The 12,881-nt window shown below is 38.2% G+C and overlaps 2 protein-coding genes across 3 annotated transcripts in view; both read left to right on the top strand.

Moving 5' to 3' along the window:
• Nucleotides 1–12,881, top strand: part of ST6GAL2 (ST6 beta-galactoside alpha-2,6-sialyltransferase 2) — a 175,699-nt gene that overhangs the window by 48,434 nt on the left and 114,384 nt on the right. The window lies entirely within an intron of this gene.
• The window catches only part of LOC116992280, a 37,509-nt gene continuing 30,990 nt past the window's right edge, over nt 6,363–12,881 (top strand). Inside the window, 4 exon segments of the mRNA XM_033051734.1 lie at nt 6,363–6,420; nt 6,423–6,452; nt 6,455–6,512; nt 6,514–6,847. Of these exon segments, the coding sequence (XP_032907625.1) occupies nt 6,363–6,420; nt 6,423–6,452; nt 6,455–6,512; nt 6,514–6,847 (480 nt within the window).

Here is a 12,881-nt window from a genome sequence, read left to right as displayed (position 1 = left end):
ACTGGTTTTGACATTGAATTTTTCAGGGAGAAATTATCCTTAGAACTGACTTCAAATATTAAGAAAAGAAAAAGTGCACAAATGCTGATAATAATTGAAATGAGGAAGAACATCAATGATTTAGATTCTAATAATTTTAAATGTAGAATCTGTCAAGGAAACATCTGGGAAGAATGTTAACTAGAAGCCACATTTACAAGATTGGCCTTTAATCATGAATCACATTGAATCAGTGTTATATTTAACTACATATTTGTAAATCCAGAGGCAATTTTGGCTTATGGATTGTACCCCATTAATAAGATGCCTTTATCTTTATTTTATATATTTGAAATATAGAAGAACCCTCACATGTGTCATGAGGTCTGGTGCTTTTTCTTAATGTACCAGCTTCTGAAAGGAATATTTTTTTTAAAGTGCATTAAATATTAATGCTATGTTTAATTATAATTCATGAATTGCAAAAAATACTGATGTTTCTACATAAAAAATTGTTATAAAGCAAAATTAATTTGTTTGATTATTTTCTGTTTCTCTTATTTATGTTTTGTCACTCCTATTGTTGCCAAAACACAGTTTTGTTATTTTTCTTTTGACAATGAATGTGTGTTAATAATCCATTATAATAATTCAGCAGACAAGATGGGAAATATGTTCTTGTTGTTTTAGCATTGATTTAAATAGTGAAATAGCCTAGTGTGTTAAACTGCAGTGCAATTTCGGGGCACTAAATTGGGGATAGAGCACATCACATGTGTCTATTTCTTTGATCCAAGGTTTATAGAAATCTATGCAAACTTTTACACTGACTTCCACTGAATTTTGATTCTTTACATTGCTAGCAAAGGTCTAACCTCAGATCTTTCAGAACTCATGGGGAATGTGATTCTAGAACTCATAAAAACAACCACAATTTAAGGTTTCCTGTCCTGCCATCCGACCTCCTACAGCTAATGATTGAAAAAGGCAGAGCAAAGCACAGCTCCAAACAGTGAGTCATGGACATGGAGTTCTGTGGTCTCTGCTTGCATGGTTTCCTCTCCATGTGTGAATCTTATTTATTCATATACAGTAAAACAGCTTTCATAAAACATGTCCCCTTGAATACCAAAAAAGAAAACCCCTTTACATCAGGTTCCAGACATTCTCTCAACATAATGATCTCCATGATCTACCCACATCTCCAAGATGAATGTTAGTCAGAGATAATGTTATTCAACTGCACATAACTGATCTTTATCACCAAAGTGCATAATTTACAGCCAAGTCTCTCTTGTGTTGATTGGGCTAGTACACAACCTATCACTCAGTCCTGGAGCTTCTCCTTTTCCCTTTGCTTTTCCATTTTCCCACTGCCTTTCCATTTTAAACTTTTAATTAATTACAGAACAGTCCAGGCATGGTGACAAACAGAATGACATCTGGGGATACTGGAGCAGGCAGAGTGGATGGTAACTGTTAGACACCACTCTTGGAGTTTGGTCATTATTAGTGGCTGTATCAGTGAGATTTTATGAAAAACAAGTTTCAGAAAGTATCAACAAATACCATACAGGAAAACTAGTTGAGGTTGTGTGCACACCTGAGTTAAGGAGAAATGAAATATCTGAGCCCAGGGGAGCACTAATGATTAGAAAAGCTAGGAAGACATAGTATAAAAATTCAAATGCCAAGTACATATTTGCCATAATAAATAAACATTCTGATTTTCCAATGGTTTGGAAAGATGCCTTTTGCAGGTAATTTACCTTTACATTAACATCCTTCAGATTTGCTATAGTCATTGCTTGTTTTATGATTTTCCTGAATGTTTTTAGGCATGTTTAAAAGACTAAAAATCACACGTGTTTAAATGCCTAATTTTAGGCATATCTCAGTTTAAAGTGTTAGTCAATACCTAATGCTAAGCAGGATATAATATTTCTTACATAAAACCCGTTGAAAATAGCTTTTATAAGGATTGGAGTTAATAGGCTCTTCTGATTAATATTGAATTACAAGAGTAATTAATAAGGGTTTCTTACAAAGCAAAACCATGAAATGCCAAATTCACAGCTTCTGCCCAAGGCTCCCTCAAATTATACTGGCTTTTCGACCTTCTGTGCCTTTTCTGTTCCCAGATCCACACTGGACTCCTTAGCATGTGCTCCTTCATAAATCCCTTTTGAGAGTGGTCCCACAAAACAAAGCTGGAAAAATCATCCAAAGGAGATATGTTTTCTGGGGAAATATATCTGGTGTCTTGTCTTTCCCTCTTCCTCTTTCATCCTGCCAAGGACTCCTAAAAAAATTGAAAGCACACAGTGAACATTTCTGCAAGTTCCATGAGTGCCCCTTTGTGTGACAAGTTTCCATCTTGTACTCAGGCAATTGAGAGAACAGATACCTGCTCATTCCCTCCTTTTTTTCTTCTCTTTTTTTTTCCCTTTTTCTTTCAGTATATCTGTCTCACCACTGCTCTGTATGTTCTGTAGTCTTCCAAAATCAAGGGAAGAGCAGGTTTCATGAAGCAGCTGCCTCATAAGGTCTAGAGTTGAATTTGTGTTCCAGTGCAGTAGGAAGACATTATGTTTCAGGGGTAATGATAAAAATTTCTCTGTTGAGAAATCTCATTCTGTTGAGGACGGTAAGGAAAATGTAAAGTTGAAATAAAACTGGAACTATCATGTCCCAGTTGAAATACCTTCACCCATGCCATTTTATTTCTGTTTTATCTGTTCAACCAGTAAATTATGTGGGGGAGAATTGTCTTCTCAAATCTTGACATGGGCCAGAAGGCTCCCTCTTGTCTGCATGTCATGTTGCTTTCAGACCCGTGGTGTTTAACTACAACTGCTCTTTTGCAGCTGGCCTGGTGTATGAGGGAAATGAAAATGAAGAAAGCAGGGATTCAGAAGTTTTGTACACCAGATCCAGTCAAGAATAGCTTCTCTGACATCACTGAAAGACTGTTTTTCAAGCAGTAGAGACCAAAGTTTCCCTTGATGCCCCGTTGTCTGTACTTACCAATGTATAAATGCAGTAGAATTGCTTCTCTGTGGCTCATGTATGTCTGTATGGGAGGAAGATTAAGGTGAAGGATGGATGAGGCTATATATCTGTGAAAAACAAGATAGATATTTTTATAGCCTTGATTTTATTATTTTACATTCTATATTTATATTTCTATATTTTACTATTTTACTTTCTATAAGGCAGTGCTCTGTACCTGTTGTAGAAAAGATCTCATGCTGTTGAAGGCTAATAGCAGTGTTTAGGATTATTTGTTAAAATGAATCAATTCCTGTCTAAGACAAGCCCTTTTTCCTGTGCTCGAACTTGTTAGCATTTAGCAGGGAAGGGAAAAATGTCAGCTAGACACTAATAGCCTTCATTAGCAATTAATTATAGGTAATAGTTATGAATCTAAATCAGCATCAGAAACTAATGAATTCATCCATGTCACGAATGAAAATGACTAATGAATATGGTCTGTACATAGCTAAACAATGCAAAGTAACTATAACTTATCACAGCAAAGGAATGGATACTGTGAGATCCTGGGCCTGATTTGCTCCAACTGAAGTTAATCAAGAGGCTCCTAATTGCCTTCAGGAAGGTGAAGTGTGGCAATGTCTTTTCTCACTGAAGAAAGAGACTTTTTTTATAGCTTTGAGACAGTCTTTTGCAGCAGATAGAAGACAAAGAGAGGGGTATTTATTGAGGGAATGCTGACAAAGTGCTGAGGTTAGACTATCAGAAATGTCTAAGAGGTTTAGATGCTGGACTCCAGACACTTCACTTCAGATACCATTAAAGGAGCATTACACAGACAAAGAGTGAGGCATCCACCTAATCAATAAGCTGTCAATGCTTAGAGTACCAATTAAGGGATACCTGTAAAAGAATAATGGTTGGGAAAACAAGTGCTAGTTGTTTACATGGGCCTTTCTACAGCTGAATTAATTTCAATTTATTGTTTCTAATTGACAAATTTTTAAAGAGATAGTATAATAATAGCACAGTCAGTTACTAATGTTTTAGTACTGTGGCACATCTCAGGATGTAGACTCAGAAAGAAAAAATTTTCTCTTTCTAACATTGTAGCAATTAGCAAATTTGGGATCATCTTATTCCTGAAGGGATTGTGAGGGAAGAGGCATGGCCTGGGGAATTAACCTTCTCTCTGAGGGGGTGAAAATGTCTTTCCTTTCATGTTTCTTTCATTTGCCATTTTATGCTGTGCATGTGCAGTTTGCAGGCATGCAAAGACTAGTGGAGAATCCCAGTTGTGACTTAGCATCATATGCCTGGTCTGTTGTGAAGATGCCATATGAAAGATCAGGCATTCTAGGGAACAAATGTACAGCTGTCCTTAGCACTAACTGCTGTGTTTTCACAGGATCAGTCTTAGAGACTGTCTTAAAGTTTTATCAGGGAGCTGGAAGATAACACAATGGCAGAAGTGACATTTGGTGGCATTTTTAAAGGAGGACTATTCATCTGCCCTGATCTCATCTAATTGCAAAAGTGCTACCAAAACTCTGCTGTACCTTGCCCCAGGATCAGCAGGAGTAAACCAGAATAAGTCAGCTTGCATTCACTGATCAATAGTGATTTGCACTGGCCCCAGAACAGAGTTTGAACAGCCCATGTTTTCAGCTGAAAACACATAAGCACAGCACTAAGTAGGTTGAAATAGAGGTAGGAATGGCAGGTGCTGAGGCAGTCTTGTACTTATTCAATCCTTTTGCTCTGAGATAAATAGCTTTTTTTCTGACATAATCACTTTTGACTGACATTACATTTTCAATTCTATTTGAACTTCAGAAGTACTCACTCTCAGTTGGTGGAATTCTAGTCAGGTTCAGCTTCATTCCTGCTTTTCCTTTATTGTGGCAGGTACCCCAGCCTTGGAAGATTTTTCTACAGAGACAAATAAATATGTCTTCAGGCATGCAGGCTTCAGGCTAACTCCTTTCCCAGTTCTCCTGGATTATTGGGGTGCTCTCCCTAGTCTTGATTTTCATGGGAAATAAAATGACCCTGAGATGTCCCTGTACCAAGGTCAGTCAAAGATTAAGGGAAACCAAAAGAAAATAATGTAGATTTGGTTTTAAGTGATGCTGCAAAGAGGCTATAAATGTGGAATGATGGAAGCTTTGCAGACAAACTCAGAAAGTTTGTACTGCTGAAAAGAATGACATGAAAGAAGACATGGTGGTGATAATGCACCCTCTGCTTCAACTGTACAAACACTATGAATAATGTGAGATTCCTCTGTCTCTTGTAAAACAGAAATTCATAAACCCACAAAGTTTCAGTCTGGCCCACCTCCAGAAGTGGCTGATGTGTTATGCACCATGATCAAGCATCTCTTGGCTTGTCCAGTTAACCTCTCCACCACTTTCCCTTTATTTCCTGGCATCCTTGTATGAAGGGAAAAGCTGCTCTTGAATATCATTGCAGTGTTACTACAGGATCTTGAGCTTCCACAGAGCCTCTTTGTCCTATCCTCCTACTTGTCCTAACAACTTTGACAGTTAATACTTCTCAGAAGGTTTTCTGCCCTCTTGTTCTCACTCCTCCTGGTTTTTAGGACACCTGATCCACATTGCTCTATTTAAAATAAAAAAGAAAAATCCTTCCAAATTTCTTCTGAAATAGTCATACTCTTTTTTTTTGCTCTGCACCATATTTTGAGTTTATGTTTTAAGGGAGGTCTATTAACCACAGCTGTTTTGTTCTGGTTGGCTGTTTTTTTCCAAAATACTTTAATTTCAATTATTTGTTTAGTTGGCATTTTAATAGTCAGCAGTTCTGAGGGAGTCCTAATGCTGAATTTATTGTAAAATGTGTGGTGGGAACAATTAAACACCTCAAGATTGCAAACATACATAATTTTCTATATATTTTACATCAGGTAATTTCTGTAATTTTCCTTGGGAAATAAAAAAAAGCAGCAATTTTTGCATCAAGGACTTTAATTCAGAATTTTGAAGGAGAAACACATTTATGAAGGACACAAGACTCTTAAGTAGTCAACCCCTTTCCAAGGCAAATCAGCCCAGTGAAAGCCTAGTGCTTACTTTATATCTCAATATAATCCACCGATCACTGTGGATTTTTAATTCCATTTTGTGTTGGAGATTGTGTATAAATTTCTCTCGAATACAGATGAAAAAAAAACCCTTGCACTGAAAGGAGTGTCTGCTCTTAAATCCTTTATAGACACTGTAAACTCGTGTGAGGCTCAACAAAGCCGAGTGCCAGATCCTTTCTGTGGATCACAACAACCCCAGGCTGTGCTGCAGGCTGGGGGCAGAGTGGCTGAAAAACTGCCCAGGAAAAGGACCTGGGGATGCTGGTGACAGCAGCTGAACATGAACCAGTGTTCCCAGGTGGCCAAGAAGGCCAATGGCATCCTGGACTGTGTCAGCAATGGTGTGGCCAGCAGGACCAGGGCAGTGATTGTCCCCTGTACTCAGCACTGGTGAGGCCACACCTCAAATCCTGTGTTTGGTTCTGGGCCCCTCCCTGCAAGAAAGACACTGAGGGGCTGGAGCCTGTCCAGAGAAGGGCAGTGGAGCTGGGGAAGGGTCTGGAGCACAAGTCTGATGAGGAGTGGCTGAGGGAGCTGGGGTTGTTCAGCCTGGAGAAAAGGAGGCTCAGAGGGGACATTATTGCTCTCTACAGCTGCCTGAAGGGAGGCTGTAGCCAAGCAGGGGATGGCCTCTTCTTACAAATGTCAAGCATTAAGACAAGAGGAAATGGCCTCAAATTACATCAAAGGAGCTTTAGATTGGATATTAGGAAACATTTATTCACTGAGAGGATTGTCAATCACTGGAATGGGCTGCCCAGAGAAGTGGTTGCCCAGGAGGTATTTAAAAGATGTGGATGTGGCACTTGGGGACATGGTGTAATGCTGGACTTGGCAGTGCTGGGTTGGATTTGATGATCTGGAAGGTCTTGTCCAACCTAAACAATTCTATGATTCTCTGGTGTTCTTGAAAGGCTAAGTTCCTTTTTCCTGGGCATTCCAGTCACAGGGATTCTTTTACATTTCTCTGGGATCAGTAACATTTTAAAATCTTTACTGTGGCTTTTAGCATGCTGGAGGCATATTAATAACTCATAATATTTTCCTACCCATCTGTAAGTTTTGAATTGAAGAGGCAGACTTAATTTCCTAAATGTACCAAGAATAGAAAGTTTGGATGGTTTCTTTTTGTCTTCACAAGCTCAACACCTTTTTGTTTCATACAAAATATGAGGAAGTAATTTCACAGAATTAACTTGAAAATCCTTTTCTGAATAATTCATTCTGGAACATCTGGCTGACTCATAGAGACTTTGCTGCTGGAAGAAACTTCCAACCTGAAATTGCTTTGAACATATCTGCATTTCCTTTGATTATTTATATGATGGACAGGTTTCACACTGGTTTGTGCAAACATAAAGTAGCTGTGCAAATGAAATTTATTCAGAATGTGCCTGATGTCGTGTGAACTACAAGTCTTCTTCTACTGAAAGCTTGATTTTTTGATGTCATTGAACTCAGGGAGGAAGGAATAATTTTCTTCCTATGGCTAAGGCTGCTAGCTTGACATCCATTATTTATATTAGGCCATTTGCAAGCCTCTTTTTAACATTTACTTTATTTTAAATGCTTATTTCTAATGTGATACAGCCCAAGCAATTTGAAGCTCTTGTGCAGAAGCAAAACAAGTTTATAGTTCAAGTTAATTAAGCAGAGAAAAGTAAGAGATGTTAAAAATACTGTTTGATTTTCTAAGCAAATCAGTTTACCGTATGAAGAGATCTCTCCCCAGATCCATGCTCTGAAATTGAGGCATGTAAGTTGAAGTTATGCAATCTTTAAAGATGCCTACAGAGAAGCACCCAAATCAGCTTTACTACTGACTTTTGAAATGTCACCCATTTCTTGGTGTCATCTCCCAGTTGCAAATCAGTGCATTCTGCTACCAGTGTTTGCTGCTCTCTGACTGACCACTCTGCCCCCATCACACACAACATCCAGCTACTCATGGCACTGCAGGACTTACAGTTCCAGCCAATTACAGCCCTATCATGATGTACATGAAGTACCAAGGTGAGACAATACATATGAACATTGGCTTTTTTATTTCCCTCATGAATTAATTGTTCTTGGCTGCAGTATCAGCTTCTGTGAATCACAAGGCTCTTGGGAACATGAGGGATGCCCTGTAGGAACATACAGCAAACCTGTAGGAGCATACAGCAAACCTGGCTGGGCCCCACATACTCCTCCCTCCTGACCTCCAAGGGCACAGGTGAGCAGGGTGCCCACTCTGCCTGCTCACCAGCCTGGGCAAGGGCACAGACTGAGCCTGGGTATCTCTGCCATTACCAACTTGGTGTAATTAACAGCTGTGTTAGGTCTTGACTACTCAGCAGTCAGGTCTAGCCTCTGCTGGTGCCTTTCCTGGAGTAAGCTCTGCCTGTCACCCAGAGGGAACAAAATGGAATCTCATGAACAGGCCAGATGACAGAACTTAACTGAGTGCCTGTGGCTGAGGGGGAGTGAATTAAATTGACTAGAAGAATGATTATGGAGGCTTGAAAATAAAGACTTTTATTAGAGCTATGACAGTTTCCTTTTTTTGCAATTACTAGGTGCAGCAGCTCAATACTGAGTCAAATTAAACAAGACACTCCCACCTTGAAAAACTGGAACCTTGCAAAGGCCAGACTCTGCCACAGGGATGATGGGCAAGGTAGGGAGTAGGAGAAGTCCAGCAACCAGCCAGGAGGTTGAACAACACACTGGAGGCTGTAGCAGGTGCCTCTTCCCCCTTACTGAGTAAAAAAAAATCGAATCCAGCCTGTAGCAAACATATCCTGCCCTTCTAAGTGGCTGTGTATTCTTCTGAAACACTAGCTAGAACACAAAAATTAAATTCTCAACCTGGAAAATAGACACCAGCAAATGTTTTTGTCTGTGAGAAGTTGCATAAATATGTTTATAAAGAGAAATAGGTCAGAGGAGATGCAGCCTATAAAACTTCAGAAGCACTATTACAGAAGTCATTGTGCAAAGAAGCACTACCTAGACTTCAGAAAATGATAATAAAATTGCAAGAATCCTCATTAAACTGAAATACTGTCCCAGTAAAAAGCTTTTTATATCAGACATGCTTTTAAGAGTTCTGATAAACACTGAAAGGAAGAAGCTGCAGGAAGAACGATTTGAAGTAAATGTGATTCAAGTGCTACTTATTACTTTTATAAGATTTGACAAGTTTGAGTAAGAAATGCAAAATGACCCAACTTCACAGTGGCTTGAAAGAATTATCTTAGTCTGAAGCTAACAAGAAATAGCCTGAGCACCATCAATAATACAAAAGGCACTGGGATTATGGAGATGAAATAGTTCTGTGTGATAGGATTTTTCACTAGGAAAAAAAGATTGTCACAATAGGGTATCATAAAAGGTCAGCAATGTGGCACAAAATCCACACAGGATGTTGAATAGAGCAGAGCTCACATTGTCTGCTGCTGGGCACAGAAAGGAGCCTGAACAGAAGCCTGTTCAGGCACAAGCAGTAATGCTGAAGACAATGTACCAAAGGGTAAAATCTACAGTACACTCAGGGAAAACACGCCAGAGAGCCAGCAGCTCCATGTTAATAATTCCTGATTGCCCCAAGCCCATGATGACACAGTCTGAATTAAGAAGACTTTGTATCTTGAATACTTGAATCCGTGGTAATGGAATCTTAACAACACAATACATATTTTTTTTCCTGACCTAATCAGGTTCAGAAGTGAGCAGGAAAAGGAAAAAATCTTTACCTTTAGCTCTTGAGTTAAAGTAAATTAAAGGTAAGCAGACCTGAAATCATAACAGAAAAGCCCTATGCCAGGCAGAGGGAATAAAGGATATGAATGGCAAACACTCACATGCTAAAGAGTCATGAATAATAAACCTTTTTGTAAAAACACTGTTGCATTGCCATTAAGGCTATTGTTTGCCAATTTCTTCTTCTTTTTGTTTTTCTGATTTTTTGACATGGAAATATTTGCTTTGCTGTAAGGCAACTTCTGTATCATTGTACCTATGCCTATTCTAGGAAAAGAACCCCCTATTTCTGTTTTGATGGTACACACACACACACACACACACACACACACACACACAGTTATTAACCAAGTCCCTGATCACCACTGCAGGTATTAATATTTTTTAAATTCATTTTGAGGACTAAAAATCCTATTTTTATCCTCCTTTTTGGTTACATTAGGTATTTTAGGTTGGGCAAACTCAAAAAGAATCCCTAATCAACTCCTGTGTGAGGCAACACAGCATTTGTGAATTCTGTTTTGCAGCAAGAGTAGAAGTACAAGAATCCCTAATCAGGTTAATAAGGTGGTAGAGACAGAGAAAATATTTCTTAAAACAACAACAAAGTCTCTCCCCTAAGGATAATCATGTAAATGTCAGAAGTTTCAAGCAAGTAGTCACAATGATGGATGGCACTGCTTAAATAACTGGAAGTGCTTTCAGTGCTACATAAATAACCATTTTCCAGCATTGATATGTATTGGATTGCTAAAAGTTAAGCAGTTGTGCAGACAGATCTGACAAGAATCCAGAGTGCAGAGCAGCCTGAATATGAAATTCTTATTATGTTTGACTCTAAGATTTTGGTATGTGATGTATTTTACCTACTGTTTCAGTACTGTAGCTCAAAATGTCTCTTCTGCTTCCCCCCAATCCTAGAAAGAAAGAACATACCAAAAAAATTCAAATAAATAAATAAATAAATAAATAAATAAATATCAGATCTAATGTCATTACCACATATATGAGTGTTTATTAGGAAATTACAGGAGTTTGTTAAAAATAACTTTTGGAATATCACTGCAACTGCTCTTGCGGGGCACAGTACACTCCAAGTGCAAATTAGATTTGGAGAAAGCTGTCATGGAGTAGAGAACAAGTCAGGTCATTCAGTTTCACTTTATATATTTATTTTAAAGTAGTATTTGGCAGTACTCAGACCACTACATTATTTTCACAGGTGTATTGGAAAAAATCCTACTATTTTTAAAATTAATTTGTCACCTTTTCTCTTTTATTTTTGAAAATATATGGTATATGAACTATTTCAAAGTGCTATATATCTTCATTACATTTTTTCTGATTACTGCCATCTCCTTTACTATTGGGCTGCCAGGATCCCATTGAGCACATTGCCACCATTGTAACTTTAGTGGATTTCATTACAGAATAAGTTCAAAGTTTGTGCTACTGATATGAAAAATACTTGAAACAAACATAGAAATACGAGGAATAGATAGATTTAGAAATCTCAATAAACTTACAAGTCAGATGACTTTATTAATTCGTATGCACTAGATCTGATTCATATTATTCACTTAAATGAAATAAACTTCCCTACATTCTGGCTTCCTTGTCCCATTTATTCACATCCTGGCATTTGTCATTCATTTTTTATAGGATAAACCTTTTGATATTTACTAGGTTTTCCATATTGATGTCCATGTCTCTTACCATGTAATTATACCTGGTGTGTAACCCAGCAGCCAGTCCCAGTGGCTCAGGTGTCAAGCAGTCACCTTCAGTGCCCCTTACCTGACATTTGAGAAAGGCAGCATGTCATTTGTCATTTCCACATCTCCGCCTTTCCCAAGGTCCTTCTAAAATTCTTCAAATATGTTCCTAGTCTTGCTCAATTAAAAACGCTTTGTGTTCTCTGCAAATGTCATCACCTCAGGGTCCTGGTGCTTGGAAAAGAATCAGCTTATACATCTATGTTCTTTCTAACCATCCGGTCCTGGCCACTATTGAAACATCAGGCTAAAAATACTTCTGTCAGGAGCAGTTATTCTTACAGCCACCCATTGGCACGACTATCTCTGGCCATCAATTGTTTCACCATGTAAAGTAGGTGAGACCCTGAGAGTGTGTGCATGCAAAAGGCGCTTGATAATCTAAATGGGGAAGCTGTGATTCAGCAGAAGTTGCTTGTGTGAGCAAATACATAGAAAACACAGAACCATCTCACCAAAACTCATGTGCTTAGGCCATGCTCAGGAATTCATATTTACTGAATTTGAACTCCAAAGAAAAACTGAGACTATACAAAGGAGTATTTGAAAATAGGCAGAATACACCCACCATGAAAAAAAGTCAGTCTCACAAAGTTCCATTTTAGGCAATATTTTGGTTACAGTATTACCAAGATGGACTGCTGGAGAAATATATTCTTTGCAGAGCTGTTCAGGTTGCATTTGAAAACAAATTAAGGGGCAAGAAATATTTTGATGATTTGATTTTGAGTGGAGAAGCTACATCTGAACTATATGCTATCCATGCAATCTTGTCTCTGCCTTTCTGTGTTATCTTCAAAAAATCGACGGGATTCCTATATTCTACTAGTTAAAAAGAGGTATTGTCAGCTTTTTAAATTAAACTGTTCCTCCCTCATAAGTAACTAATGTTAGTTATGTATAAAACCTTTACCCTTCATCAATCTGTCATATTAATGACTAGGAAAATTATTAACATTCTACAAGGAGCTCTCATCGAGTTATTATTCAATTTATCTGTAAAACCTTATGCAATTCTTTGCTTACAAATGGAATTGTTCTGTTGAGGTTCCAAACCCAAATTACCCGCAGTTTTTACCATAAGGTGATGGAAATACAATATTCCCCACACTTGCCTTCCAGGAAAAGCTGAAAACACTTCATGCTAACAATAATCTTGGCTCTCATTAATCATGATAGAAATCAGAAAGAACACCGTGGTAATGGAAAATGAAGAAACACACTGGATAATTCCCTGCTTAGAGGGTTATTTCTCTAAACAAAGTGTGTGCTTTTTGATG

Source organism: Catharus ustulatus, chromosome 2 (assembly GCF_009819885.2).
Source record: "Catharus ustulatus isolate bCatUst1 chromosome 2, bCatUst1.pri.v2, whole genome shotgun sequence".
Classification (NCBI taxonomy): domain Eukaryota; kingdom Metazoa; phylum Chordata; class Aves; order Passeriformes; family Turdidae; genus Catharus; species Catharus ustulatus.
This window is presented reverse-complemented; position numbering and strand designations above follow the sequence as displayed.